This window comes from Molossus molossus, unplaced genomic scaffold, assembly GCF_014108415.1.
Source record: "Molossus molossus isolate mMolMol1 unplaced genomic scaffold, mMolMol1.p scaffold_m16_p_11, whole genome shotgun sequence".
In the NCBI taxonomy this organism is placed as follows: Eukaryota; Metazoa; Chordata; class Mammalia; order Chiroptera; family Molossidae; genus Molossus; species Molossus molossus.
Window position 1 is genome coordinate 101,957,225 of NW_023425346.1, and position 27,037 is coordinate 101,984,261.

At 43.8% G+C, this 27,037-nt stretch overlaps 3 protein-coding genes across 5 annotated transcripts in view; all 3 read left to right on the forward strand.

Annotated features, from left to right (window-relative positions):
* EFHD1 (EF-hand domain family member D1) overlaps positions 1-5,269 on the forward strand; it is a 44,258-nt gene extending 38,989 nt beyond the window's left edge. The window contains exon 4 of the mRNA XM_036254584.1: positions 4,601-5,269. Within this exon, the coding sequence (XP_036110477.1) occupies positions 4,601-4,735 (135 nt within the window). The 3' untranslated portion in view covers positions 4,736-5,269. The remainder of the gene's footprint in view (positions 1-4,600) is intronic.
* Positions 5,270-11,069: 5,800 nt separating this feature from the next.
* On the forward strand, positions 11,070-11,378 carry LOC118625757 (60S ribosomal protein L36a-like). Its single transcript, XM_036254900.1, has one exon. The coding sequence runs from the start codon at positions 11,070-11,072 to the stop codon at positions 11,376-11,378; it is 309 nt and encodes a 102-aa protein (XP_036110793.1).
* Positions 11,379-14,373: 2,995 nt separating this feature from the next.
* GIGYF2 (GRB10 interacting GYF protein 2) overlaps positions 14,374-27,037 on the forward strand; it is a 127,731-nt gene continuing 115,067 nt past the window's right edge. Inside the window, exons 1-2 of one of the 3 annotated variants that reach the window (XM_036254594.1) lie at positions 14,374-14,416; positions 19,949-20,014. The gene's annotated coding sequence lies outside the window, so the exon portion shown is untranslated. Of the gene's footprint in view, positions 14,417-17,605; positions 17,664-19,948; positions 20,015-27,037 lie in introns of those variants that run through there. The other 2 variants (XM_036254591.1, XM_036254590.1) reach the window with 2 other exon arrangements.

Sequence of the window (27,037 nt, forward strand, 5' to 3'; positions counted from 1 at the left end):
CTCGACAGTCAGTGACACAACCAGCCAAGCCCTAATTCATGGCATTGGTTGGTTTCCCTCTTGTGAATAGTCCCGAGTCGCTTTCCAGCTGCCAATGGGATGCTGCTGTGTGTGTGTGGGGGGGGGGGGGGGGGGCGGGGCATTCACGATAGCACAGCGCTGTCCAGTTTCCACCTGTCGATACCCTCGAGGGCGCAGATCATAGTAAAATGTAAAATGAGCAAGAATTGACTTTTTTAGTATTTGTTACTTTTGCTTTTAATGTAATTTATTAAATTTTAAATTCATATGATTAACTTTTTACATATATTTTTCTTGATATTTTTAGAGAGAGAGGAAGGGAGAGAGAAACATCGATCAGCTGCCTCCTGCGCGCCCCCTACTGGGGATCAAGCCGGAAACCCAGGCATGTGCCCTGACTGGGAATCGAACCGGGACGTCTCGGTCCATGGGATGACGTTCAGTCCACCGAGCCACACTGGCCAGGCTGATTTGATTTTTAATAATGGCTATAATTAACAACCAGCTCCTAAAATCCCTGCAGATCAAGCAGCTGGCTTGCAGACTGGTACCAGCCAGCTCCAGCACGCCTCTGGGCCTGGAGATGCTGAGAGAACTGCCCAGGGCCCCACACCCCTGCCCCCCCAGCACAGGGAAAGAGGGGAAGATAAAAGGTGGGAAGGAGTGCAGAGGGAAGGACTACGTTTCTGTCTGTTTTCTAAATAAGGGAGGTGGGCTGCTGAGAGAGGCGGGGTGCATGGGGGCCACAGCCATTTGTGGAGAAAGAGGTGTGGGGGGAGGGGGCTGAGCCCTGTCAGGGGCCCAGCCCAAACGGGAAACGTTCACCTCCCAGTGGATCCAGACACCGTCCTTGTGAGACTTCTAAAGGGAAAATGTGTTCTCAGCCTGCAAGCAGGAACAGACAAAATCCTCCATCCAAGCGTGGGGTCTGGCGGGTGGGCAGAGGGTGGTAAATGTGTCAGGGCAGAAACACAGGGCCTGGGAATTAAAGGTACTGTGACAGGTGTCACTGCAAAGATTGGCCAGGTGTCTCTGTCAGGTCGGAAAGTAAACCCAGGTGGGCCCAACACACCCTAGATGTGGGCTCTAGAACCACTGACACTTGGGGGGCTGGGGAAATAGTAGTTGGGACTTCATGCCAGAATCCAGAAAGAGCAGGCAGGAGGAGAGGTGCGAGGGCTGGAGACGTGCACCTGGCGTGCAGAATTTCAGCCAGATGGGGAGAGCAGCTGAGGTCTGGTCTCCGGTTCTAACGTAGGGGGTCCGGGTGAGAGCCTGGGGGCTGGAGGAGGGGAGAGGCTGTGAGGCCAGGGCAGGGGCCCGAGTGCCTGAGGAATACCTGGGACATTTGGGAAATATAACTTCCCACCCTCTAGGGCTTCTGATTCAGAAAAAGCAAAAACTTCACACTTCCTGGTAATATTTTCAGAGGCATCTGTCTTCAGAAACAGAACCCTGTGAAGTGTAGAGAGAATTTAGAAAAAAGATACCATAATTTGTCACCGAGTTGTGAGAATCGGCATTGGGCTGCAAAGAATGTACCGGAATGAAAATCAGAATGGACTAAGTAGCGTTGTGGGACACGGGCAGTCTCAGCTCCAGCGAGAAGTGGGCCAGAGACGAGGCTAGAGAGACACCCCAACGTGGAAGCAGGTAGTGACAGAGAAGCAAGAGAAACGGAGAGATGATGGAGACAGGAACAGGCTAGGTAAAATAATGAGATTAAGAAACTTAATGAAGAGAATGCTTTTTGAAAAATGTGATGAATTATAAAGACATTTAGAGAGTTTACTCTGCCCAGCACCCCCCCCCCCAAAAAAACAGTAAAGTGTTGAGGAATGTAGGGATAAATTCTTCAATGTTATAAATGTTTTTCAATGTCATAAATATAATTCAAATGCACTGAAAACGATTATATATCGCATTCATTCTCTGAAGCCATGTGGTTTTGATAACAAAATGAAATAAAAATAACACGTCAGCTCTGGCCGGTTTGGCTCAGCAGTTAGAGCATTGGTCCATGGATAGAAGGGTTGAAGGTTCAATTCCGATCAATGGCACGTACTTGCATTACAAGATTGATCCCAGCCCCGGTCAGGGTCACGCGGGAGGCAACCAATCGATGTGTGTCTCTCTCATGGACATTTCTCTCTCTCTCCCTCCCTCCCACTCTATCTAAAAATCAACGAAAAAATATCCTTGGGTGAGGATTAACAAAAAACAAACAAAAATAACACATCAGAAAAAAATTTCATGTCAATCTAATAAATATAGTTGTAAGAATCTTAAAATATTAAGAAATGGAGTGAATTTAAAACATTTGAAATGTTTGTTAAGACTGCGAGGATAACTTAAAATATGGATACCATAGGTAGATCAAATAAGAAAAATGTGATCATTTCAGTTAGACATCTCAAAGACATTTGGTGAAGTTTAACATTCGTAACACATTTTAAAATAAAACAGTATTCTTCTTCAACTTGATGAAAGAATATTTATTTTTCTTATAAATATAAAGACATTCTATAAAGCAGTAATATTAAATAATGTAATACGGGTATAGGAAGAAGTAAACCAGTTAGTAGAACAGGACAGATAATAATAAAAACAGGTATCCTTCATTTAGTATATGAAAAGAATCATTTTCAAATTGGTGGGAAAATAATGGGCTATTCAGTAACATTTTTAAGACAATTGGCTATCCACTTAGGACAATGAAGTCAAGTTCTCATTAATTATTTTATTTTCTCACTAAAATAAGTTGCAGATGACTTCAAGAGCTGAATGTGAAAATGAAACCATAAATGTGTTAGAAGAAAATACAGGAAAATGAGTTTAGAACCTTCTTAAACATGACATAAAATACAAAAGCCAGAAAGAAAATGACTGAAAAAAATGGATTGCATCAAAATTTAAGAATATTTGTATGGCTTAAGCTACCTTGAAGTTAAAAGACAAATGAAAAACTGGGAGAAAGTAACTGAAAGATATTAACAAAGGATTAATACCTAAATTATGTAAAGTAAAAGAGAAAACAAAACGGCTAAATAGAAAAATGAGCAAAGGATACAAATGGGTAATTCACCAAAGAGGAAGTGAAGTGTGCCAATTCTTTTGCCTATCAGATTGGCAAGTAGGGAAAAGATTAATTATAAGCACTGGCAAGGCTGTGGGGAAGTGAGAACCTGTGTGCCGTGCTGGTGGGGTGGAAGTGGGAGAGCAATTTAGCAGTCTGTATTAAATAATGCACATGCCCACAAATGGATGAGACCCAGAGAGAAAATAATTAGTTCTAGAATAGTGGATTTTAAGATGAATTTATCCAATATGGTATTGTTGAGGATAAGTTTGGTTTTTTAAAAATGGCACCAGTGCTGACCGGTGGTGGTTGGGCCTCGTTCCTTGTACCGAGGGTTTGCTGGTTCATTCCCCTTTGTGGGTTCAATCCCTGGTGGGGGTTGTGCATGAGACAGCTCATGGCTGTTTCTCTCTCTCCCTCTCCCTCTCCCTTCCTCTCTCTCCAAAACAAGCAGTTAAGCCCTGGCCGGTCTGGCTCAGTGGTTAGAGTGGACCAAAGAGTCACTGGTTTGATTCTGGTCAAGGGCATGTACCTTGGTTGTGGTTCAGTCTCTGGTCCAGGTTGCAAACATTGGATGTGTCTCTCTCGCATCGATGTTTCTCTCTCTCTCTTGCTTTCTCTCTTTCCCCCTCCCCCTATTTCTTTCTCCCTCCCTCCCTCCCACTCACTCTGTCTGAGAATAAATGGAAAAATATCCTCTGGTGAGGATTTTTTAAGAATCAGTTAAAAATAAGCTTAAAAAAAATTAAAAATCAGCCCTGGCCGGTTTGGCTCAGCGGTTAGAGCGTCCGCCTGCGGTCCGGAGAGACCCGGGTTCGGTTCCCGCTAAGGGCACGTACCTCGGTTGCAGTTTGTCCCCGGCCCTGGTTGGTCGTGCGGGTGGCAGCCACTCGATGTGTCCGTTTCACATCGATGTTTCCCTCTCTCTCTCTCTTCCTCTCTCTCCCTCCCACTCTATCTGTACAAAAAATGGAAAAATGTCCTCGGGTGAGGATAAAAAAAAAAAAAAAAAAAAAATTAAAAATCGCACCAAATCTCATTCACAAATACCAACAAAAAACATGTAATATATGAAAGAAAGTTTAGAATGATCTAAACATTTTAGTGCGTAACATAAAAAACCGCATTGACTAAAAATGGAAACATTCAGGGAAAGCATATATTGTAAAGAAATCCCTTTGCCGCTGGAGATTGAGGCAATCCTAATCAAAATCCCAGCGGGGAGGTTATTTCCTGGGTAACAGGTGGGGATGCTAAGCAGTAGCTGACAAAGAAGAGAAGGGAAGACTGACCCAGGACAGCAGGTGATTGCATCCTGGCTGCCACCAGGCACACCCGGGCAGAACTCAGGCGGGGTATTTGCTAAGGGGCCTGCCCCGGGCCGCCTGAGTTCTCATGTCACATGGTCCTAGGCGGCCAAGTTCTGTTTGGTGGGTGCTCCATCTCCAGGTTTCTCTTCTTCCCCTCTCACTCTGTTGGTCCGTCTGCTGTTCTCTGCAGGTCCTGGCCTTGTCCTCTGCCAGCAGGTTTGAAGCGGAGCTGAAAGCCGAGCAAGAGGAGCGGAAGCGGGAGGAGGAGAAGAGGAGAATCCGCCAGGCAGCCTTCCGGGAGCTCAAGGCCGCTTTTAGCACATAGTCGGGCAACCACGACCTCTGTCCACAGCTGTGCCAGGAGAGAGTTGGGCGGGCTTCCTCACCCCAAATGACCCCTCACCCCAGCCAGCTTCCACAACCCACTGTCAAGCAAATTCCTAGCCCCAGAGGGGCAGCAGGGGGCGCTCCCACCCCCACGTGAGATAGACCAACTGTTCCCTTGCCTCCCTGTCCCGCCCACCCGCACCTGTTCCTTGTCCCTTCCACATCAAAGAATGGAAATCAGTTGTACAGATCCTTCTTTCTTTGGTGGTCCTCAGAGGAGGTAGTCCTGGGAGGCTATGGTGTTCATGTTGCCCATTTTCTTGGGTAATTCTCTGCACCTCTCTCCTCCCCTGTGTTTCCCATCAGCTACCCTGTTCTCATTCTTAGCCTGCGTCTGCCAGTTGCCTTTGCACCCGTGCCCTCCTTTCATGGCTGTGAGGTTTAAGGCAGGCCAGGCTGGACCCCTGCCTGTCCCCTCTCCAACGGGGTGTGGCATGCTGCCCAGATGACACAAAATAGTGGAAAGATAAGTTCTGTGCCTGCCCATCACCTTTCTCCTGTCCCCCAGCATTCCCCCCAGATCCCTCCTCCTCATCCCCCCTTCATTCATGTCTCCCCATTTTCAGCCTTCATCCTGCTCTCAAATACTGTGCTACTTAAATGTTACAATACAAGAATAATTAGAAGTACTATTAATGAGTAGGGGAATTCCTGTTAACTGACTCTATGCAAATTATACTACAGTAGACCCCTGACATTCCCAAATGAAAAATCTAGAACCTTTTAAATCCTAAAGGTCACGTCCATCCTCATCATGTAGAATGTTTTCAACATCTGCTCCAAGGTGGTGAAACTGTTCTTACCTCCAGCACACATTTTTATACGTTGCAAGTTCTTAGGACTGCGCACAAATACCAGGGGTTTGTTGTATTTTTAATAAATACTTCCTAATGTCATATTTATTCTCTTTTGTAACTGCTATCTTTACAATAAAGAAAACATCTGCACTTCTACCTTACAGCTGTTTCTTTTAAAATAAACTGTGCAAATAGACTTTGCCATCACATTATTGTGTTTCTAGTCTTTTAATTTGGAGGAGAGAGAAGTGTTCTCTGGAGGGGCCACATCCAACCCAGCTTCCTGTTGGTCACCAAGTCCCTGAAGTTGAGTGACTCTAGGGCATCTGAGCACTGAGGTGGTCTGTCAGCAGCTCTTCCCATTCCATCACTGAGGACTCTTTCAGCTGCACATAAAACCTGTGGCTAAATTTCTCTCTTATTTCCTAGACCTTTGAAATTCTGATGAGGGCCAATGCCGCTTCCTTCCCACGTGCAACTCCAGGGTGTTCTGGGGACTTGGTAAGGACTTCAGTCCTAGGAGAAGTGCCTTAGCACCCCAGCAAGGCTCCTTTCTGTTTCTGCACAAGCCCAAGACTTAGATAATTCTCAGGCATTTTTCTAGGTTGGGTCACCTTCCAACCTCCCCACCAGAGGCAGTGGACATGAAAAAGGAGTGGAGAGACTTATTGTACAGTTGCGCTTACTGGTGTTTATCCGAACGAGCTGAAAACCTTTACTTCTTCCTCCTCCTCCGAACTATGAAGGGCAGGAACTCTGCCTTACCCGCTGCAGGCCAGGCACGATGCCCTGCACATGACAGCGACCCCTTGTATGTTTCCTTAATAAGGATGCCTCAGGTCTGTTGCAGCAGACAGAGATGGCAAAGGGAGGACCTTCCAAGTGCCTTGACCTGAGGGGACAGCTCTGAAAGTGAGGACAGCAGAGTGTGGGGAGATCATTCTCACTGGAAGAGTGATGAGTCCACCCCCAGAGACCTTCCTTTCACTGAGCAATAGGGAAAGCAAACAAATCAGCCTGCCTCTGCCCTGGAGGCTGTGTGATGTGACGGGGTTTGGAGTCAGACACTAGGCTGGCAACTCGTTGCACTCAGCCTGTTTCCTCACCTGTCCAGTAGGGATGATGATTGTCTACTTGGCAGATTCCACGCCTGGCATATATCCAGAGCTCGGGACATATTGGTCCCCTCTCTATCGTAGACTTTTTGCAATTCTGTCTCCTGAGCCCTGGGTCTCTAAAGTCACGTGCCAGGGATCCCATGCCAGGGCTGCTACCTTGGCCCCAAGCCCAGATGCCCACGTGCTCAGCTTCTCTGTTCTTTTGAAGCCCCCTCCCCAGTCTGGGAGATTTCTGCCAGTCTGCCTACTCACCTGCCAGCCCCCTTGCAGCTGGCACTTGCTGAGCCCTCCCAGCCTGATCATGTGACCTGTGGCCTTGTCCCTGCTCAGATTTCCCCTTGCTGACCCTGCCTATTCACCAGATTCTGACCACATGCTGGGAGCAGGAAAGGGTAGTATCTTGTCTTCTGTAAAGGGAGGCAGGCTCTGTCTCCCCCAAGATTTTTATTTCCCCAGAACATGAAAAGTACTTCAGGTGTAGAAAGTCATATAAGAGTGACAGTTGTCCACTGCTGAGATACTCATGAGCTTTGACCCAGGGATTTTACTTCTGGGAATTGATTCTACAGGTAAATATAAACATGAATAAGGGTATATTTATTTATTTAAAAATTTTTTTCTTTATTGACTTTAGAGAGAGAGGAAGAAAGAGGGAGAGAGAGATAGAAACATCGATGAGAGAGAACATCGATTGGCCGCCTCCTGCATGCCCCCCACTGGGGATTTGGCCCACAACCTGAGCATGTGCCCTGACCGGGAATCAAACCAGTGACCTCTTGGTGCCTGGGTCCCACTGAGCCACACTGGCAGGCGAACAAGGGTATATTTTAAAGGGCTACTCACTACAGCATCGTCTGTAACAGAAAAAACACTGGAAACAACCAGCAGGGGTCGATTAAGGACATTATGGGCATCCATGTAAATGAACTGTTAGCCATGAAAAAAATGTAGAGGACTCCAAGACATACTGTTTCTTAGGAAGAGGCCAGGAGCAGAGCAGCACGCATCACGGTGCTTAGACTTTACTTTTGCTTGTTTTACATGAGAGAGATGAAGCCATGTCCCTGCCCTTGTCGGCCAAGCTGCGTGAGGTCAGTGCCCAAGTGGACTTGGGGACAGCCATTGTACCCTCGGCCCTTGGGGGTGCTGAGAATGAAGAGGCACATCATACTTGTGCCTGCCTACAATATTTTGGGGAAACCACACAATGAACTGTCAATAGTGGGTTTCCTGAGAGGGGGACAATCTGTGGGTCCTGGGTAGGTCTGCAGGGGATTTCATTGTTTTCCTTTACATGTTTTGACCACTAAAACTTTAGAAATCACAAACACGTACTGCTTTACTACTACTTTTAACAGCTAATAAAAAGAGAGGGGCCTCTCTGGCCACAAACAAAGTGAGAAGAGCCGCTGGCCATGCACGTGGGACCCTCTGGGACGGGCGAATATGAAATCCTAAATCTGCAGGGGCTCAGGAGAAGACGAGTGTGGTGTATTTACGTGAAATAATATGTTTATTTTACTCCAAGATAGCTTTTATGGTTGGTCTTGTTATACATCCGGAGGGTGGAAATAAGAAGAAAATTTAAAGCCTGCAAGTACTTTGACAAGGAAGAAAGTTTTCCCACGTAAAAATGGATCTGTTTCTATAGTTATCATACGAGCAGCCTCTTCTAGGTGTTTGCTCAGCTCTCTCGCTCCGTATCTGCCCACTCTCTCTAACTGTGTTTCCCGCTCGGTTTTCAGTGGTGCCCAAACACTCTTGGTTAGGGTTCCAATCAGAGTGGCACTGCCCTCTGCAGCAACAATGCTGTCCTGCTCTTTCACCCACTTTTAAAAGGCTGCATCTTTCTTCCTCATCACCCACCTTTTCCTAACCCTCTGTCCTCCCGACTCTGCGGGTGCTCGTCACCCAGTCAATGGCCTCTTCCCAGCCCTAGCCCCTTCATACCCCTGCAGATTTGGCATTGCTAATCAACATTTTCCTCCCTCTGTCTGCCTCCTGCCTCTAACCTGGTCCTACCTGGAACTTCTCTCTGTCCACCAGCTACCCCTTTCTTCCTAAGAGCCTGCCTTAGTCCTGACCTTCCTCTTTGGTGGTGATGGGTGATTCCTCATGATTTCAAAGATCTCCTCAGATTTGTAGTTTGTTTTTTTTATCCTCACTCGAGGACATTTTTCATTTTTTGTTCAGATAGAGTGGGAGGAAGAGAGAGGAAGAGAGAGAGAGAGAGAGAGAGAGAAACATCGACATGAAAGGGACACATCGAGTGGCTGCCACCCGCACGACCCAACCAGGGCCGGGGACAAACTGCAACCGAGGTACATGCCCTTAGCAGGAACCGAACTCGGGTCTCTCGGGACCGCGGGCCAACACTCTAACTGCTGAGCCAAACTGGCCAGGGCAAGATTTGTAGCTTTGACCCCCTCTAATCTTCGTTTCCAATGGCCTCTTCAGCTCTTTGGGTGGTTGTATTAGTTTGCTAGGGCTGCTATAACGAAGTACCACCAACTGGGGGGCTTACCAAGAACGTATCGTCTCAATTCTGGAGGAGAGAGCCGAGATCAAGGTGTGGGCAGGGCTGGTTCCTTTGGAGGGCGGAGAGGGAAATCTGTTCCAGCCCCTCTCCTAGCCTCTGGTGGTCTGCTGGCAATCTCTGGTGGTCCTTGGTGTGCAGACATATCACCTGATTCTACCTTCCTCTTCCCATGCAGTTGTCCCTCTCTGTGTCTGTGTCCAAATTTCCCTTTTTAAACTTTTATTTTCATTGATTTTTTTTAAAAAAAGGAAGGGAGAGAGAGAGAAAGAAACATCAATGTGAGAGGGAAACCTTGATCAGTTGCCTCTCACACGTACCCTTACTGGGGATTGAACCCACAACCTTCCAGTGCATGGGGCAATGCTGCAACTAACGGAGCCACACTGGCCAGGGTCAAGTTTCTCTTTTTAAAAAAATAGGGACTCTAGTCATATTGAATTACAGCCCACCCTAATGACCTCATTTTAGCTTAATTACCTCTTAAAGACTCTATCTCCAAATAAGGTGACATTCCGAGGTACTTTCTGAGGTTAGGATACCAACATATTTTTTGGACACAATCCGATCCATAAAGAGAATATTCGCCCTGGCTGGTTTTGCTCAGCGGTTAGAGCGTCAGCCTGCAGACCAGAGAGTCCCGGGTTCGGTTCCCACTAAGGGCATGTACCTCGGTTGCAGCTTGTCCCCGGCCCCAGTTGGGATTGTGTGGGTGGCGACCACTCGATGTGTCTCTCTCACATCAATGTTTCTCTCTCTCTCTTCCTTCCTCTCTCCCTCTTGCTCTGTCTGAAAAAAAAAAAAAAAAAAAGAGTATGTTCAAATTGTTGTGTAATAAATTACCCCAAAATGTAGTAGCTGAAAGCGACCATTTCATTATGCTCATAGATTTGGTGGGTCAGGAATTCAGATACAGCCCAGTGAGGATGCTTGTCCTTGCTTCATGTCTTGGGTTGGGCATGACTGACAGCTGGGGCTGAAATCACCTGGTGGCATCGTTTATTCAAATGTCTGGTTGTTGACGCTAGGACTTTAGTTGGGGCTGTTGAGCTGGTGGTCTGGGTTTCCTGGCAGAACGGCAGCCTCAGGGCATTGGGACTTACTAGATGGCAACTCTTGCTTCCAAAGAGACTGTTTGTGCAAACAAGGTGGAAGGTCCGCCACCTTTGTGATCTAGCACTGGAAGTCACCTGTTTCACTTCCAGCACATTGGATTGGTTACAAGGGCCCAAGGGGAGGGAACTACTCTCTGCCTCCAGAAAGGGTAGTTACAAGGTTTTAGAGGAGTGGGTGGCATGGAAGATTTTGTTGATGCCATCTTTAGAAAAGCACAGTCTGTCATAGTTGATCAACCTGTGTTTGGTACTAAATAAACTTTCCAGCTAAATTCCTTACTCCCTTCTCCCCCTAATGATCTGTTAGTCTCAACTTCTCGTTTTTATCACTGATACACACTGACTAGGGCAAGCATCAATTGACTGTTGTAACTTTAAAATCCACTGTTTAGCCCAGCCTGTGTGGCTCAGTAGCTGAGCATCACCTATGGACCAAGGGGTCACTGGTTCAATTTCTGGTCAGGGCGCATGCCCAGGTTGTGGGCTGGATTCCCAGTAGGGGGCGTGCAGGAGGCAGCTGATCTATGTTTCTCTCTCACATGGATGTTTTTATCTCTCTCTCTAAAAAAATCAATAAAAACATATTTTAAAAACAACAATACTATTTAACAAAACATTGGAGAGACAAAGAGATAAAGGAAAGCACCCTTCCTGAGGAGTATAACCAGGAATTTAGCATTTTCATGCCAATAGCGCTCTCGCAAGCATGGTGAACATTCCTCAAAGCCACCGGACTTTCTGTAGGAAGGGTGGCAAGCATCAACCCCACAAAGCAACACAGTACAAGAAGGGCAAGGCTTCTCTGCATGAGCAGGGACAGCGGGGAAAAGACAGGAAGCAGAGTGGCTCTGGTGGGCAGACTAAGCCGATTTTCCGCAAAAAGGCTAAAACTACAAAGAAGATTGTGCTGAGGCTTGAGGGCAATGAGCCCATCTGCAGATCTAAGAGAATGCTGGCTAGTAAGAGATGCAGCATGTTGAACCGGGAGGAGATAAGAGGAGACAGGGCCAAGTGATCCAGTTTTAAGCTTCATATTTTGTTTTATTATGTGACAAAATCTTGAGGATATGTTCATTTCAAAAAATTTATTTGATTCTATAGGTATTTACTGAGTGTCTACTATGCGCCAGGACAAAGTCAGCTGCTGAGGAAACAAAGTCATATAATGCAGTATGTGTAATGGTTAAAAGCATGGGATGTTATAAACTTTCACCATCATTATCCTCCCCTAGAGTCAGTTTCTGTTCTCTGAAGCTTATAGTTTAGGGCTAAAACTATGGCTAAGTTACTCTGAAAAACAATTTGGCAGTTTCTGATAAAGTAAGCAAATATCACATAACCACCAATCTTGTTCCTAGGTATTTATCCAAGTGAAAGAAAAACCTATGTTCACACGAATACCTGCATGTGAATATTTATAGCAGTTTTATTAATAATCTCCCCAAACTATAAACAACCCAAATGTCCCTCAATTGGGAAATGGATATGCAAATATAGTGCATATATCCAGTAAAATACTATTCAGCAGTAATAAAGAAGAAAGTGCCCTGGCCAGTGTGACTCCGTTGGAGTGTCGTCCCATTCACTGAAGGGTCACAGGTTCCATTCCTGGTCAGGGCACATACCCAGGTTGTGGGTTCAATCCCAGGTCAGGGTGCATACAGGAGGCAACCTATTGATTGATGTTTCTCTTTCTCCCTCCCCCTTCCTTTCTCTCTGAAATCGGAAATAGATCCTCTGGTGAGGATTAAAAGAAGAAGAAAGTGCTGAAACTTGCAATAATATGGCTGACTCTCAAATGTATTAGCTAACTAATAGAAGCCAGTCTCAAAAGTCTGTATACTCTATAAAATTATTTATATGATAACAGATAATTATAAGGATAGGAAACAGAACAGTGGTTTCAGGGGCTGGGAGTTGGGGTGGGTTAGGGCTACCTAAAAAGGTCATTGGGGGGAACTTTGGTGGGTGATGGGACTATTCTGTACCTTATTTTAGTGGTAGTTATACACACCTGTCTACATTTGTCAAAAGTTGCAGAACTGCATATAATAATGTTAAATTTTACTGTATGCAATATTAATACAGGCACAAGTTAGGGACATGAGTTCTGCAATCAGTCAGCCTAGGCTGGGAAGTCCTGGCTGAGGTTTGGAGAATCTGGTGCCCTACAGCGCCATCACCAGGGTTACAGAACAGAATGAAAGTCAAGTGCTCAATGAAGTGCTTAATAACATAACAAGCATCAGTATTACGTTTTTTTTCTTAAAAATAACAGTTTAAGGAATAAGTTCTTTGGTCTAAGGAAAGGGATTAAAGAAGGCTTTGAAGAGGTTCACAATTTGGGCCCTTAAAGATGAGACGGCATTAAGCAGGTTGGCAAGAAGTGGGGTGTTGGGAATGGCATTTGAACAAGAGGGAAGAGCATGTGCAAAGGCTAAAAGAGAAGGACACATTTGAGGGCCCTAAACCATGGGTATATTTGAAGCGTTATGTTCAGGGCAGAGAGTAAGGGGAAGAACTGCTAAAGCACCATTTGAGATTCTGCATTTCTAACAAGCTTCCAAGTGATGCTGTTGGTTGACTACACTTCGAGCAGCACGGGCATAAAGGTCAAGGGAAGAAAGTATTTAAGAAAGTAAAGAGTGATCCCCAGACAGGGGAAAGAAGTCAAGGTGAGGGCTGAAAAACTCGTTAGCAAGCTGTAGGTTGAGGTGTCCTTCCAGCAAGCAGTAGGTGAATGGAGAGAAGCCACATTGAAGTTGTTCATGATTGCTTGCTAGGTGTGGGAACGGGGAGAGTGCTTATAAACAACTTTTTTTGTGTAGTTTGGCTCTGAAAGGGAACAGAGGTAGGAGATGGTTGGAGGAGGAATTGGAGTTGTTCGCATCGCATTAACTTTTAAGATGGAAGAACATGTGAGTATTTTTAAAAGCTGATGGGTCCTGGCTGCTGTGGCTCAGTTGGTTGGAGAGCCTCTCATACACCAAAAGGACATAGGTTCCCAGTCACAAACCTAGGTTGTAGGTTCAGTCCTCGGTTGGGGTGTCTATGAGAGGCAACCAATTGCTGTTTCTCTCTCACATCGATGTTTCTTCCCCCCCCACCTCAAAAAAAAAAAAAAATCAATGAACATATTCTTGGGTGAGGATTAAAAACGGAAAAAATAAGAGTGATGGGAAGGATCCCGTAAAAAAGGGAGAGGGTTGGAGTCACAAGAACGAGATGATCTGAGGACAGAGTAGCCAGAGTTAGCAAATAAAAATACAGGACGCCCAGTTAAATTTGAATTTCAGGACAACAATGAATATTTTCTTAGTGTAGGTACACCCCCAATATTGCTGGGTGTCCTGTACTTTATCTGACAACCCCCACACGGAGGGTTTTCAGGCACAAGGGATTTAGGCCCGGATACAGTAGGAGGGGGTGGGAGCTACAGTCCTTCCAGCTGTCACAGTCCAAGACCAGCATGAACCCCAGTTCTACCAGAACCGTTAGGAAGTAGAGACACCGCTTTGAATTCCAGCTTTGGCCGCTTCCCCGTTTTCTCTAGGATGGCAAGCAGTCAGAAAAATGCTGGACGAAAATCTGTGGAAAAGTTCTAGTTTGGAAACATCAGCTCGTAAATGATGCAGAGCTTTTTGAACCGCGAACGGGCTCTGGATTGGGCCCCCAGGCCCGTGAGTCACAGGGCGCCTGGCCTGGGGCCAACTCTGGACGCCAACTCTACTCAACTCAAGGGCAGGCAGGAAGCCCCGGCCCGGGACCCGCTGGCGCCTGCGCCCTGCCGCTGCCCCGCCCCCTCCCAGCCTGACATCCGGGACTCCGGCAGGGGCGTGTCGGGGGAAGAGGGGCGGGAGGCAGCGGAAAGGAAGGATGTCGTGGGAGGCTGGACGAGCCGGGAGGGAGGCGAGGCGGGGCGGGGGCAGAACAGGGGGCGTGGCGGAGCGAGCGCGCTGTCACGTGACGTGCGTGGCGACGTGTCGGCCATCTTGTGTTGTTGAGGCTGAAGACTGACTTGGGTTCTGAGAGACTCCCTGTCCCGGACCGCAGGTAACCAGCGACTCGGTCTCGCTCCCCTGCCCGGCTCCGCTCCGCGCCCTGGCTCCGCCGCCCGTCCGGGTCGTCCGGGCCTGTCGCCCGCGCTCGCGTCCCCGCCGCTCCGGCAGACCTGGTCCAGCCGCATGGACACCCACAGGCCGTCCCGGCAGCGGCCGCGGCTGGCTCGGGCGTCAGGCGAGGGGACAGGTCAGGTGCGGGGCCGGAGGGAGCTTCCTCCCCGGCGAGGGGCACGCCAGGCCCGGGCACACCTTGTCCTCGGAGCCGGGGAGCCTCCTCCTCCGGGGCCCACTGGCATCGCGGTGGGGAGCCGAGGAAGGGAAGAGGGTGGTGGGGTGGGCAGTGTCAGGTCGGCTTGCTCAGGGCCAGAGGGCTCGCCGTCCGCTACCTGCTCCTCGGGGCCAGCCAGCCGCCCAGCCTCGGGGTGCCCAGGGTAACAGCTGTTGCAGCCAGACAGCTGCTCCTGCCGGCCGTCCTCCCCACACCTGGCCTCTGGGAGGTGCGCCCTTGCCTTCCTCTCTGAGCATCTGCCCTGGAAGACTCCTTCCGTGGCGAGAGGACGGGTCTGGACCAGGCCTGAGGCAAGGTGGAGCCATGGTCGGAACCTGGGACAGAGGTGGGGAAAGGAGAGCCCGTGGTAGCTTTGGGACTCGAACGTTCACATCAGGTTCAAGTGGGCATTCGCCCCAAGTGTCAGCAGTTTCCCACGAAGCGTTCTGAATACTTCAGTTTTTGGCCGAAACATGAGTCAAACGACCAGGGAAGGGGATAGAAAGAAGCAGGTGTGTATGACGGTGTTTGGGAAGCAATAACGTTGCCTTGCATTTACCTGCCACTGTGTTTTTAATTCTCCCTTTCCCTGAAAGTCAGAGCGCTTAAGCCTACCTAGTCTCTCTGTCAGAAAGGTAAGTATTCCAGTGTGAGCTGCAAGAAATTGAGGAAGGGGCCAGAACCCGTGAGCAGTTTCTTATCCAGTGTTACAGACCGTGGGTTATGGGCAGTTTTGATCGCCAGTGTTGCATGCAGGAAAGATATTCTTTACTTATGTAGTATTTCCTTTTTAGACTTTTAGAGTAAAAAAGAATTTTCTTGTCATCACATTTCTGTACATTAATTCACCCTACTGATATTTACAGCTCTGGCCTTACAGAGTGTGTCTATTTTGGTTAGAACATAGATGTGTTCTGTCATTCATCGATGTTTTTATGTATTTTATGTATTTGTAGCAGCGTTTAGAGTGCTCAAACTGTAATGTGTGCTTTTACATCAGATGTTGACATCAGTGGAGGACACTAGAAAAAAAATTCAAGTGGCATGTGTCTGGGAAAATGTCACACAATCCTTCCTTTGACAGTCAACACCAAGGAATACACTGGTGATGGTAGTGATCCACTAGAAAAGAAAGGGCTTCACAGCTTAAAAATTTTTGAGTCTGAGGAGGGAGTAGGGACCATGTGTCTTCATTCACTCATTCATTCATTCATTCATTCATTTATTTGACAAATATTGAGACCTTGCTACACCGTTGGGTGCTAGGAGCAAAACAGGCCAGAAATTTCTGTCTTCAAGGAGCTCATTTCTAGATAGATAAATAAATACTTAGGTAAAATATATAGTGCAGTGGTAAGTGATGTTGGAAAAAAATGAGACAGGGAAATAGGATAATAGGGAGTTGGGGGAGGGGTTCATTGCCCTGGGAAGGCCTCATGGAAAAGCTAATATTTGAGGAAAGATCTGACACAGGTAAAGGAACTGCTCCTGTAGCTTTGTGGAGGAGGAATGCTCCAGGCTAGGGAAGCCAGGGCAAAGACCCTGAGGCAGAAACTGAAGTGGGAGCAGATCCTGGGCGGCTGGGAAAAGTGGAGGCTAATGTAGCCAGAGAGGCACAAGTGAGAGGTAGGCTAGTAGGAAACATGTACCAGTTCGTTGGTGCTAAGACGAGAGGGTTATTCAGTGTTCTGGAATCTTTTCCCACATCTCTGTGACTCTTGGAAAGGGGAATAAGGTTTTGGAAATTTGGGCCCCTGTGCCCAACCCCCTCTCTCCACCTGACCCCCTCCCCTACCACTCTACCCAATTTGGAAAAATTCAGGATGCTAATAGAACATGTTTCAGAAAGTTGTCATAAAATATCTTTCTCAAAAGTAAGTTTTTAAAGAAGATTGATGATAAACTGCCTAAAGTGATTTTTCAAAAGGAATTGCTTTCTAAGGAGATCTTTGGGATACTTCAGAATATTTGAGAACGTAGGGAAATGAATTTCCTTTGATAGATCATTAAGGGGTATGACCTAAAAGAAAGGTGAAATCAGTGTATTAACTCATGCTGTCCTTAATGTGGTTAGTGAAGAATTCTTAATTATTTCTGTGTTGTCCAGCCCAGTTGTAAATTACTCAGGGACTCTTCCGCTGATTTGTTTGTGTATCTTTTATAGCATTTAACATGTGCAGAGCTTTTTGTACCTAGTTTTCTTATTCTTCCACTTTTACCTTTCAGAGTAGTTCTCCAATTAATTTGAAAATCAGTAGACTTTTTCGTTGGAAATTTTTTTTTTCTGATTTCCTCCCAGCTTATCTCCCTCCATATTCTTATTACTGAGCTTTCACAAATGTCCTCTTTCATTTTAATTTACCTTAGGAACTTAATGTTTTGGTTTTGAAATGCTTTTGCTTGTGAGTTGCATATATGAAAAATAATTTGTCATAGGCTTGCCTGAAAATCAAGAGAAGAGAAGAATTACAACTTCAGGGTGTGAGTGCAGCTTCTTGGCTCAAGGGAGACATAGTGATGATAGTGACAAGGGTAGTGTTTTCTTTTTTTGTAGGGTAGTGTTTTAAATGAATCCCCTTTTTCCCTTTTGTTCCTTTGTTGAATTTTGAAGTGACATCTCCAAATTATAATGTCTTTGATGTCATAGCAGCTCATTTGTTCTCATGACTCTGCATTTTAATACTCCATGTGTCTGTTCTCTTTTTGTTGACCTTCACACTGGAAGATGACACTATTGATAGTAATTGCTACGAGGAGAACCTTTTTGGGTGAAAAGATTATTACTGCCCCTTCCCTCAAAAAGGATCTTTGATTTGTGCCATTATCAAAGACAGACTTTATTTGCAGCTCTCCATTAGCCCCAGCTGAGTAAATTTTCAGTACTTTCTGTTTTATTCTGTTTCTTATAGATTAGAGTGGGACCAGTCTCACGAGGTTGAATCTACTACAGCCTATGTTGGCGTTAATCCAGGTATTTTAGAGGCAGGTTAAATGTCCATTTTTCTTCAACAGTTTGAATCGCCTTAACATTATTTGGTCATTGTTGTAAAACTTTGAACCCAAACTTTCCCCCACCCTTGACCCCCACTAGGATTTTATGATAAAGTTCTAGGATTTACATTCATGTTTAATGCCCTAAAGAAGTATATATCTTTAAAAATATAAGTAGATTTTAAATCCATAGACAAGTTTACTTATATTTAGAATCCTCATATTTCTTGTCCAGATTACCATTTTTTTCATTTTTTTATACTCTGAGATGACTGAGAAATATAATAGATTAATTATACAGGAATACAAAATGGTACCTTTGTTGAATTGCCCATAATTTTGTGTGAGGTTGGGGGAGAAGAGGGGAGAGGTTTGAAAAACAAAAGGATATTCCCCTAAATGACGAAAATTAACTTTATAAAAATATTTTCAAAGTATTTCATGCGTCCCTACTTGAAGTAATTAAGGACCACAGTTTTATATTGTCTTGTTAATTACAGAGTTTTATTAAACTTGAACCTAATTTATAAAAGAAGATATCCTAGAGTTGTTCTCTTGAGTTAGTCCCGGAGGAAAGTTTTATTATCTAGTTCTCCCCTCTTTTCCTTCTGCCTGCTTTTATAAAAAGTAGAGTGCATTGGGCAGAGTTGGATGACCTTTGGACATTATAACACTATAACAGCTACTTTTCTTATAAAATTAAAGGCAGGAGTGGCTTTCTCAAGTGGCTTGAAGCTATTGTGGTTCAGTCTACTCCTTGTCACTTGAAATATCACCATCTGGTGGATTTTTAAGATCCTGTCTCAAGAGCATTAAAAGAAGGTTGTGGCCCTAGCCGGTTTGGCTCAGCAGTTAGAGCCTTGGAAGGGTTGTGGGTTCAATTCCCCGTCAAGGGCACATACCTGGGTTACAGATTTGATCCCCAGCCTGGTTGGGGTTGTGCAGGAGGCAACCAATCGATGTGTCTCTCTCACATCGATATTTTTCTCTTTCTATCCCTCCCTCTCTTACACTCTCTCTAAAAATCAATGGAAAAATATCCTTGGGTGAGGATAAACAAAAAGAAAAAAACCCCAAAACAAAAGAAATGTGTGATTTTGTAACTGAAAGCATACCTGGAGCTTTTGTTCCTTGGACATTTTGCCAGTGATTACATTTCTTAGGCTCATTGATTATTTGCACGGGCACATAGTATATGTCTGTGCTACTAGCTGCTCTTTTTCTGTCAGATATGTTTAAAAAGTTAATACCAAATCCCAGCAATGTGGTTTTCAAAAAATTTTAAACCTCACCCAAGGATGTGTTTATTGATTTTAGAATTTGGGGGGTAGGGGAGAGAAAAGCATTGATCGGTTGCCTCCCGTTTGAGCCCAAAATCTAAGTATGTGCCCTGGCCAGCAATTGAACCTGCAGTCTTTTGGTGTACAGGACAACACTCCGACCAACGGAGCCACCTAGCCAGGACGCAATGTGGTTTTGAATGAAAATCCCAAATAATTACTTTTCTGAAACCTTATAGTGGCACTCATTTGTTAGCTTCATCAGAATCAGAACTTGAGCCCTGGCCGGTTTGGCTCAGCAGTTAGAGCGTTGGCCTGTGGTCTGGAGAGACCTGGGTTTGGTTCCCGCCAAGGGCACATACCTCGGTTGCAGTTTGTCCCCGGCCCTGGTTGGGTTGTGTAGGTGGCAACCACTCAATGTATCCCTTTCACGTCGATGTTTCTTTCTCTCTCTCTCTCCCTCCCACTCTATCTGAACAAAAATATCGAAAAATGTCCTCGGGTGAGGATAAAAAAAAAATGTAAAAAGAATCAGAACTTGATAAAAATATGTATTTTTCTCTCTGGCCAGTGTTGCTCCGTGGTTAGAGTGTCGTTCAGTGCACTGAAGGGTGACAGGCTAGATTCCCGGTTAGGGCACATACCTGGGTTGCTAGTTTAATCCCCAGTTGAGGTGCCCTTAGAAGTGTGGGGGGGTGAGCACAACTGATCCACATTTCTATCTCACATCAGTGTTTCTCTCTCTCTCTCTCTCTCGAATCAATGGAAAAAAAATATCATTGGGTGAGGACTAAGTGTAATTTCAGTTCCACTCCAGAGCTAGTGAGAGAGACTCTCTAGGTGTTAGGACAGAGAATCTGGTTTATGTGATTCTAATATTTTAATCAGCTTTGGAATCCATTTCCTGTAAAACATATTCATGATTAAAAAATGAAAGTTTTCTAAGAGATTGCTGGGTCATTTACTTTAATACTTTTATTTACAGTGTTAAAAGGGCCTGAACAAAGTCTGCTCAAACTGCCTGCTGTGAACCAGCAGAACTTTTGAACAGGTGAGTATTGAAGGGGATGCAAAGCTGAGGTGGGTTTATGCAAACAGTTGATTTTTGCTTTTAAAGGTTTTGGTTGTTTTTGTCCTATTATTTTCCCTGAGATAGTAGACAATGAATAAACAACTTCTAATCCTGACCAGTTTTGCTCAGTGGTTAGAGTGTCGGTGGGCCAAAGGGTCGTGGGTTCAGTTTTAACGCATGTACCTGGGTTTTGGGTTTGATCCCCGACCCCGGTCAGGATCATACAGGAGGCAACCAATCCACGTCTCTCATATCAGTGTTTCTCTCTCTCCCTCTCTAGAATCAATGAAAAAAAATATCCTTGGGTGAGACTAAGTATATTTTTCAGTTCTACTCCAGAGCTAGTGAGAGAGACTCCCTCCCTCCCTGCCTTCCACTCTATCTAAAAATCAATGGAAAAATATCCTTGGGTGAGGATTAACAACAGCAACAAAAATAAACAACTTTGTTTTTTTTCTTTATTGTTATGAACCATAAGAATAATCATACCCTTTCTGCATTGATCCTGGAATAAATTTGTGTCATAAACTGTCATAAAACAGGAAGAGGGATGCTTTGGGGGCAGGGGTAAGGAGGTATCTTAAAGAACCCACTAGCAGTTGGCTTCATGAAGGACACGATCTAGAAACCTGGGAAGCATTCAGGAACCAAGGTTGTCCATCTAGCACTTTGCTCCCTTCTGGCTATTCAGTATTCTCTCTTGTCTCTCTTTATCTCGCTTCAGTTGTCTTTCCAGTGCCTGGCCTTTTATGCTTTAACAAACACTTCATTTCTGGAGCCACATATGAACTCAGGCTCTAGTGTCACTTGCTGACTGGTTATAATTGTATCCACGTTTCAGGTTCCTTGGAGGGGAAATTTGATTGATTTATCCTATATACTCATCTAAACCCCCACTCCAATCAAGAACTTTTGTTAACACTCTGCACTAGGGCCCTGGCCAGTATGGCTCAGTTGGTTGAGCATCCTCCAGTGCACTGAAATGTTACTAGTTTGATTCCCTGTCAGGGCACCTGCCAGGGTTGTGGGCTTGATCCCCAGTAGGGGGAGTGCAGGAGGCAGCTGATTGCTCACATAGATGTTTCTGTCCTTAAAAATCAATTTAAAAATCTTGAAAAAAAACTGGGCAATAGGAAGTTCCAACAGAGATGCTTGATGAGACCTACTGGCCCTCATTCACCAAAAGATATGCATATATTTTAACTCTTCAGGTCACATAAACTGAAACTACTGAGCTATATACAGAAAATTTTTTTACATAATCTTTGTAAAGGTGTCCCAGACTCTGGGGATTCCTCTCTGGAAAACATGGGCTTGTAGTGAGATTATTAGATGACATGGTAACGTTTATGACATTGTAATTTTCCCTAGAATAGTTCACAGTTGTTAATTTTGTTCTTGTTCTTTCACCAAGAGGAGGAGAAAAGAGAAATATTTACGTATTCAGATACAGTGGGGAGAATGGTAGTAACAGTAATAACTTTTCTTCTTATGGTGATATTATGGTCAATATGTTCTTTGGGAACAAAGCTCTTTTATTCAAGTTGTCTTGGGCCTGGAGGAAGTCTTGGGAGCTCTGGTCTCTTCAGTATTGGTCCCATGGTTATAGAGACTGGCAAGGAATTGGCAGAGGTACTGTCTTGGTACTTTCTAAATGGTAAATCAAGGCTCAGGCCTTGAAGACATAGCCACATCCAGGGGCTCTCATGATTAACCCCGCTTGGGAGTTGAGGTGGTACTGCCCAAACCATGGCCAGTTGAGTAACTGGATGTGAAGCCATCCTGCAAAATCAGTGGGGCAGAGAGCCTTAATTCATATTCTGGAATCTAGTATTTTCCTTTAATTTTTTATAGTACTCCACCATAGTTAATGAAGTTTCTAATAGTGTGTTGTGAGAATACAAACTCTTCCCTAACCAAAGGGCTTATTATATTGCTTCCTTAATCAAGTGATGCCAAGGGGTAGATGTTAGAGGGTAGTGGAACAGGGTGGGAGATTAGGAAAAGGAGAAAAAAGGACTTCCATAAAATGAATTCCTCTGAAAATTGTAAGGAAACGGGGGAGAAAAGGTATACAAGCGGTACTGAGCACTGTATCAGTATGTAGTGAAAAGCTTAGGGCCTTTTAAGCAGAGAAATGTAGGTTTAATTTTCTGTCACTTATTACCTGTCACTTTAGGTAAATAAGTTAACCACTTGGAGCTTTATTTTTCCTTCCCTGTATAAAGTATATCTCATGGTGGTTGTGGGAATTAAAAATCTAAAGTGGCCAGTACAGTGCATGACACATAGTAAATAGGCTCCCAGTGAATGGTAGCTTATATGATTACTATGTAAATAGATAATTTTGATTGTAAAATTTTATATTTATAATTTGAATAGAGACATCAGTGGGTTTGTTTGTAACTCTTTTGTTTTCTGGTTTTGTTTTCAATCCAACAAATATTTGAATACCTCCTTGTGCCAGGTGCTGGGCTACCCAGAATGGTGAGCGAAACATGAAATGGTCTGACTTCAAGGGGTTTATAGCCTACTGGCACAGGCAACTAAAAAAATCACAGAAGTAAATTTCAAAATGTGAAAAGTCTCTCTGTCCTTGGGAAAGATACATTTTAAAACCGTAGATACTTTTTGAGTAAGTATCATATTGTGGATCATGATGTTCTTCTTGTCATTGGTATTTTATACTCCTTGATATACTTTCCAGGGTACGTGTGTTTGTTCTGAGTTAATAGATATATTTCTTTAGTCAGTTTTTCCTCTTTCTCTGAGATAGACATTCTCAACTTTTTGATCTTATGACTCCTTTGCTCTCTTAAAAGTTAGAGAACCCCAAAGAGTTTTGGTTTTTTAGTTACATCTATCTTTATTTATCATACTGAGAAATTTAAAAATGATTTATTAGTTGAATTTATTATTTTAAAATAATGTCATTATTTGTTGACATAAATATATTTGTGAGGAAAAATACCAATTTTCTAAACTATTTCTAAGAAGTTTGGTGAGAAGAGTGGCATTGTTTTACCTTTTTTTAAAAAACTCTCTCCCGAGGATATTCTTTTATTTATCTTCACATAGAGTGGGAGGGGGAGACAAAAAGAGAGAGATATCAATGTGAGAGTGACATATCGATTGATTACCATCCTCTCATGACCCCGACCAGGACTGGGGACTGAACTGCAACGGAAGTATGTGCCCTTGACTGGAATCGAACTTGCGACTCTTTGGTCCACGGGCCGATGCTCTAACTGCTAAGCCAGCTAGAACTGTTTTACCCTTTTGCAAATTGCTTTTTGTTTTGCTTTATAGAAGGCAGCTGGATTCTCTTACCTGCTTCTGTATTCAGTCCATTGTTATTACTTTGGTCAAAGTATATAAAGGGAATTCATCCTTACAAAGATATGTATGTAGTTGGAAAAGGGAGGGATATTTTAAGAGCTTTTTCAGATAATTGGAGATATTTTTTGATATATTATAATTCAAAAAGTAGTAGTTTTTAAAGGTTAGTTGCAGTGTGAAATCTGAATTATATCAATGCACCTTTTGTACTCTCTTACAGTAAAATCCATTGGTCTTCTATATTTAATGAATATTTTATATTATACATTATCCAAAATATCACATTTATTAAGGTCAACACTCATCAAAAAAAGTTTTCAAGTATTAAGAAAACCTAAGTACTGGGAAACCTGTCAAGCTCATGGTGGTGAATAGAAGTTTCCCCAAATTTTAATTTTTTTCTTGAAAGCTCAAATTTTATAATTGGCAAGTACTCTTAATTGTTTTCTTTGAAGTAACAGTCTCACTTCATTCATTTTTGAAAAATGAATGCAGGTCTTTTCCGCAGGTCTTCTTTCAAGTCAAAGTGATATTCCATGAAAAAAAGCTAGTTGAGTTTGCAACTCAAAGCAATCTCCTAAATGCCTTTCTTTGAGACCATGGTGTGCAGCAGAAGTGCTTTATGTGTATTTCCCATTTCATCAAACAGAATGTTAAAATGTTGTGTACATAAGAGGTCAAGATTAATAAAATTGTCCAGCTGGTGTGGCTCAGTGGTTGAGTATCAACCCATGCATCAAGAGGTCACAGGTTCAATTCCTAGTCAGGGCACGTGTTCAGGTTGTGGGCAATCCCCAGAGGGGGTATGCAGGAGACAGCTGATCTGTGTTCTCTCTCATCAGTGTTTCTATCTCTCTCTCCCTCTCCCTTCCTCTCTCTCTAAAATCAATTAAAAAAAAAAATATATATATATATATAAAAAGATTAATAAAATCAATAGGTTTTACTGTTTTGTCAAGGGCATTCTTAAGTAAAACTGGCTTTTTTCTCCTGTGAGTATGTAACAGTGGTAGTCAAGAATACAATGACTACTAGTACATTTTGACGCTTTTAATTTGAATGATGCTAAGAAGCCAGCAGCTTACTTATAACTGCTTTGCATGATAAGTGCAGTGCCAACACAGTGAAAAATGAAAATAATACCTTAGTATTATTATGAAGATTGTTTTGACATCATGGATACCTTAAGGAGTTTCAGAAGGCTGGAAGACCTTACTTTGAGAATTGCTACTCTGAAGAATGGAGCAGTTTTCCATGTTATGGTTATATATACTACACTGATTTTTACAAAAAGCATAGAAACGTAATTAAAATAGGAACTGGAATAATAAACATATCTTTGAAAGTTTTTACATTCAGTGAGGTTTTGGTGCTGGGTAGATACATATTCATTCATAAGTTGTGATTACTTATAAAATAGTCTCCACCAGCACTATTTGCCAGACAAAACCTGTTGTGACAGAAATGATCTGTATATCTGCACTGCCACTAGCCATATTCGACCATTGAGTACTTGAAATGTGGTTAGTGTGACTGAGGAATTCATTTTTAAAAAACGTACAGAGCCTTTACTTTTTTATTACAACTCAAATTCCCTTTTATTTATTTATTTAATCCTTACCTGATGATATGTTCATTGATTTTTTTTTTTTAGAGAGAGAGAAAGAGAAATATCAGTGGGAGAGAGAAACATGAATCAGCTGCCTCCTTACACTTGCTTTCCAGACATGCCCTGACTGGGGATCACACCCCCAACCCAGTCATGTGCCCTTACTAGAAATCAAACCCACAACTCTTCGGCGTACCAATGCTCCAACCAACTGAGAGCCACCCGACCAGGGCAGTAGGCTTTATTTTTTTATTTTTATCCTCACCCGAGGATGTTTTTCCATTTTTTGTTCAGATAGAGTGGGAGGGAGAGAGAGGATAAGAGAGAGGGAGAGAGAAACATCGACGTGAAAGGGACACATCAAGTAGCTGTCTCCCGCATGACCCAACCAGGGCCGGGGACAAACCACAACTGAGATACATGCCCTTAGCGGGAACTGAACCCGGGTCTCTCTGGACTGCAGGCTGATGCTCTAACCACTGAGCCAAACTGGCCAGGGCAGTAGGCATTCATTCATTCATTCATTCATTCATTCATTTATTTCCTCACCCAAGGACATTTTTCCCTTTTTTTGGTTCAGATACAGTGGGAGGGAGAGCGAGGAAGAGAGAGAGAGAGAGAGAGAAACATCAATGTGAACGGGACATATCGAGTGGTTGCCACCCGCATGACCTAACCAGGGCCGGGGACAAACTGCAACTGAGGTACCTGCCCTTAGCGGGAACCGAACCCGGGACTCTGGACCGCAGGCCGACGCTCTGACCACTGAGAAAAACCGGCCAGGACTAGGCTTTATTTTTAAAAAACAGTTTTAGATTTACAGAGAAATTGAGAAAGTAATTCAGAGGGTAGTTCATATATATTACAACCAGTTTCCCCTATTAACATCTTGCATTATTAAGGTACAGTTATTACAATTAATGAACCAATATTGATTCATTGTTATTAACTAAAGTCCATAGTTTATTCACATGTCCTTAGTTTTGTCTAGTGTGTTTTTCTGTTTAGGATCCCATCCAATATACCACTTTACATTTATCAGATATCCATAGGTTTCTCTTGGTTGTGACAGTTTTCTCAGACTTCCCTATTTTTAACAGTTTTTAGGATTACTAGTTAAGTATTTTGTAGAATGCTTCTGTGTTTGAATTGGTCTGAAATTTTTCTCGTAATAAGACCCTCTCACTTGCTCTTTCTCTGAAAAATCAATAAAAACATATTTTAGCCCTGGTCAGTTTGGCTCAGCGTTTAGAGCGTCAGCCTGCAGTCCAGAGAGACCTGGTTTGGATCCCGCTAGGGGTGCATGCCTCGGTTGCATTTGTCCCCGGCCCTGGTTGGTTGTGCGGGATGTGTCCCTTTCACGTCTATGTTTCTCTCTCTTCCTCTCTCCCCCTCCCACTCTACCTAAACAAGAAATGGAAAATGTCCTTGGGTGAGTATTAAAAACAAACATATTTTAAAAAAACGAAGGCCCTGGCCAGTTTGGCTCAGTGGTTAGAGTGTCAGCCCACAGACCAAAGAGTTGCGGCTTCCGGTCAAGGAAACATACCTCGGTTGCACTTCGGTCTCCAGCCGTGGTCGGGGTTGTGCAGGAGGCAGACAATCGATGTGTCTCTCTCACATCGATGATTCTCCCCCCTCCTCTATCGGAAGATAAATGGAAAAATATCCTTGGGTGAGGATAAAAAATAAAAATGATGAGAACTGGTATTGTCAGATCAGATGAGTACAGAAGGAAAAAGTGCTTTCTGTTCAAATAGATGGGAGAAGAGTTCCCTTTTACTTTTGTACTGTAAAATTGTTTTTTAAGCTGAGTTAATGTTCAAAAGAATGTTAACTTTCTATGACATTTATGTTGGGGTTGTAAAAGTATTTTAAATAGGTAAGGCAAACAGTTTTTGTGGGAATGAAAATGTATTTTGTTATAAAGTAACTGAAAAATATTGCAAAGTATGAAAATAGAGAAAAAAATCATTAATCCCACCTCACTAATATTTCTTCACTTATGTGTTCTCTTTGTCTTTTTATGACATACACTAAATTACACTCATGTG

Excerpts from the sequence above, each read along its gene's own strand:
- LOC118625757 (XM_036254900.1), top strand. The coding sequence starts at position 11,070 with ATGGTGAACATTCCTCAAAGCCACCGGACTTTCTGTAGGAAGGGTGGC.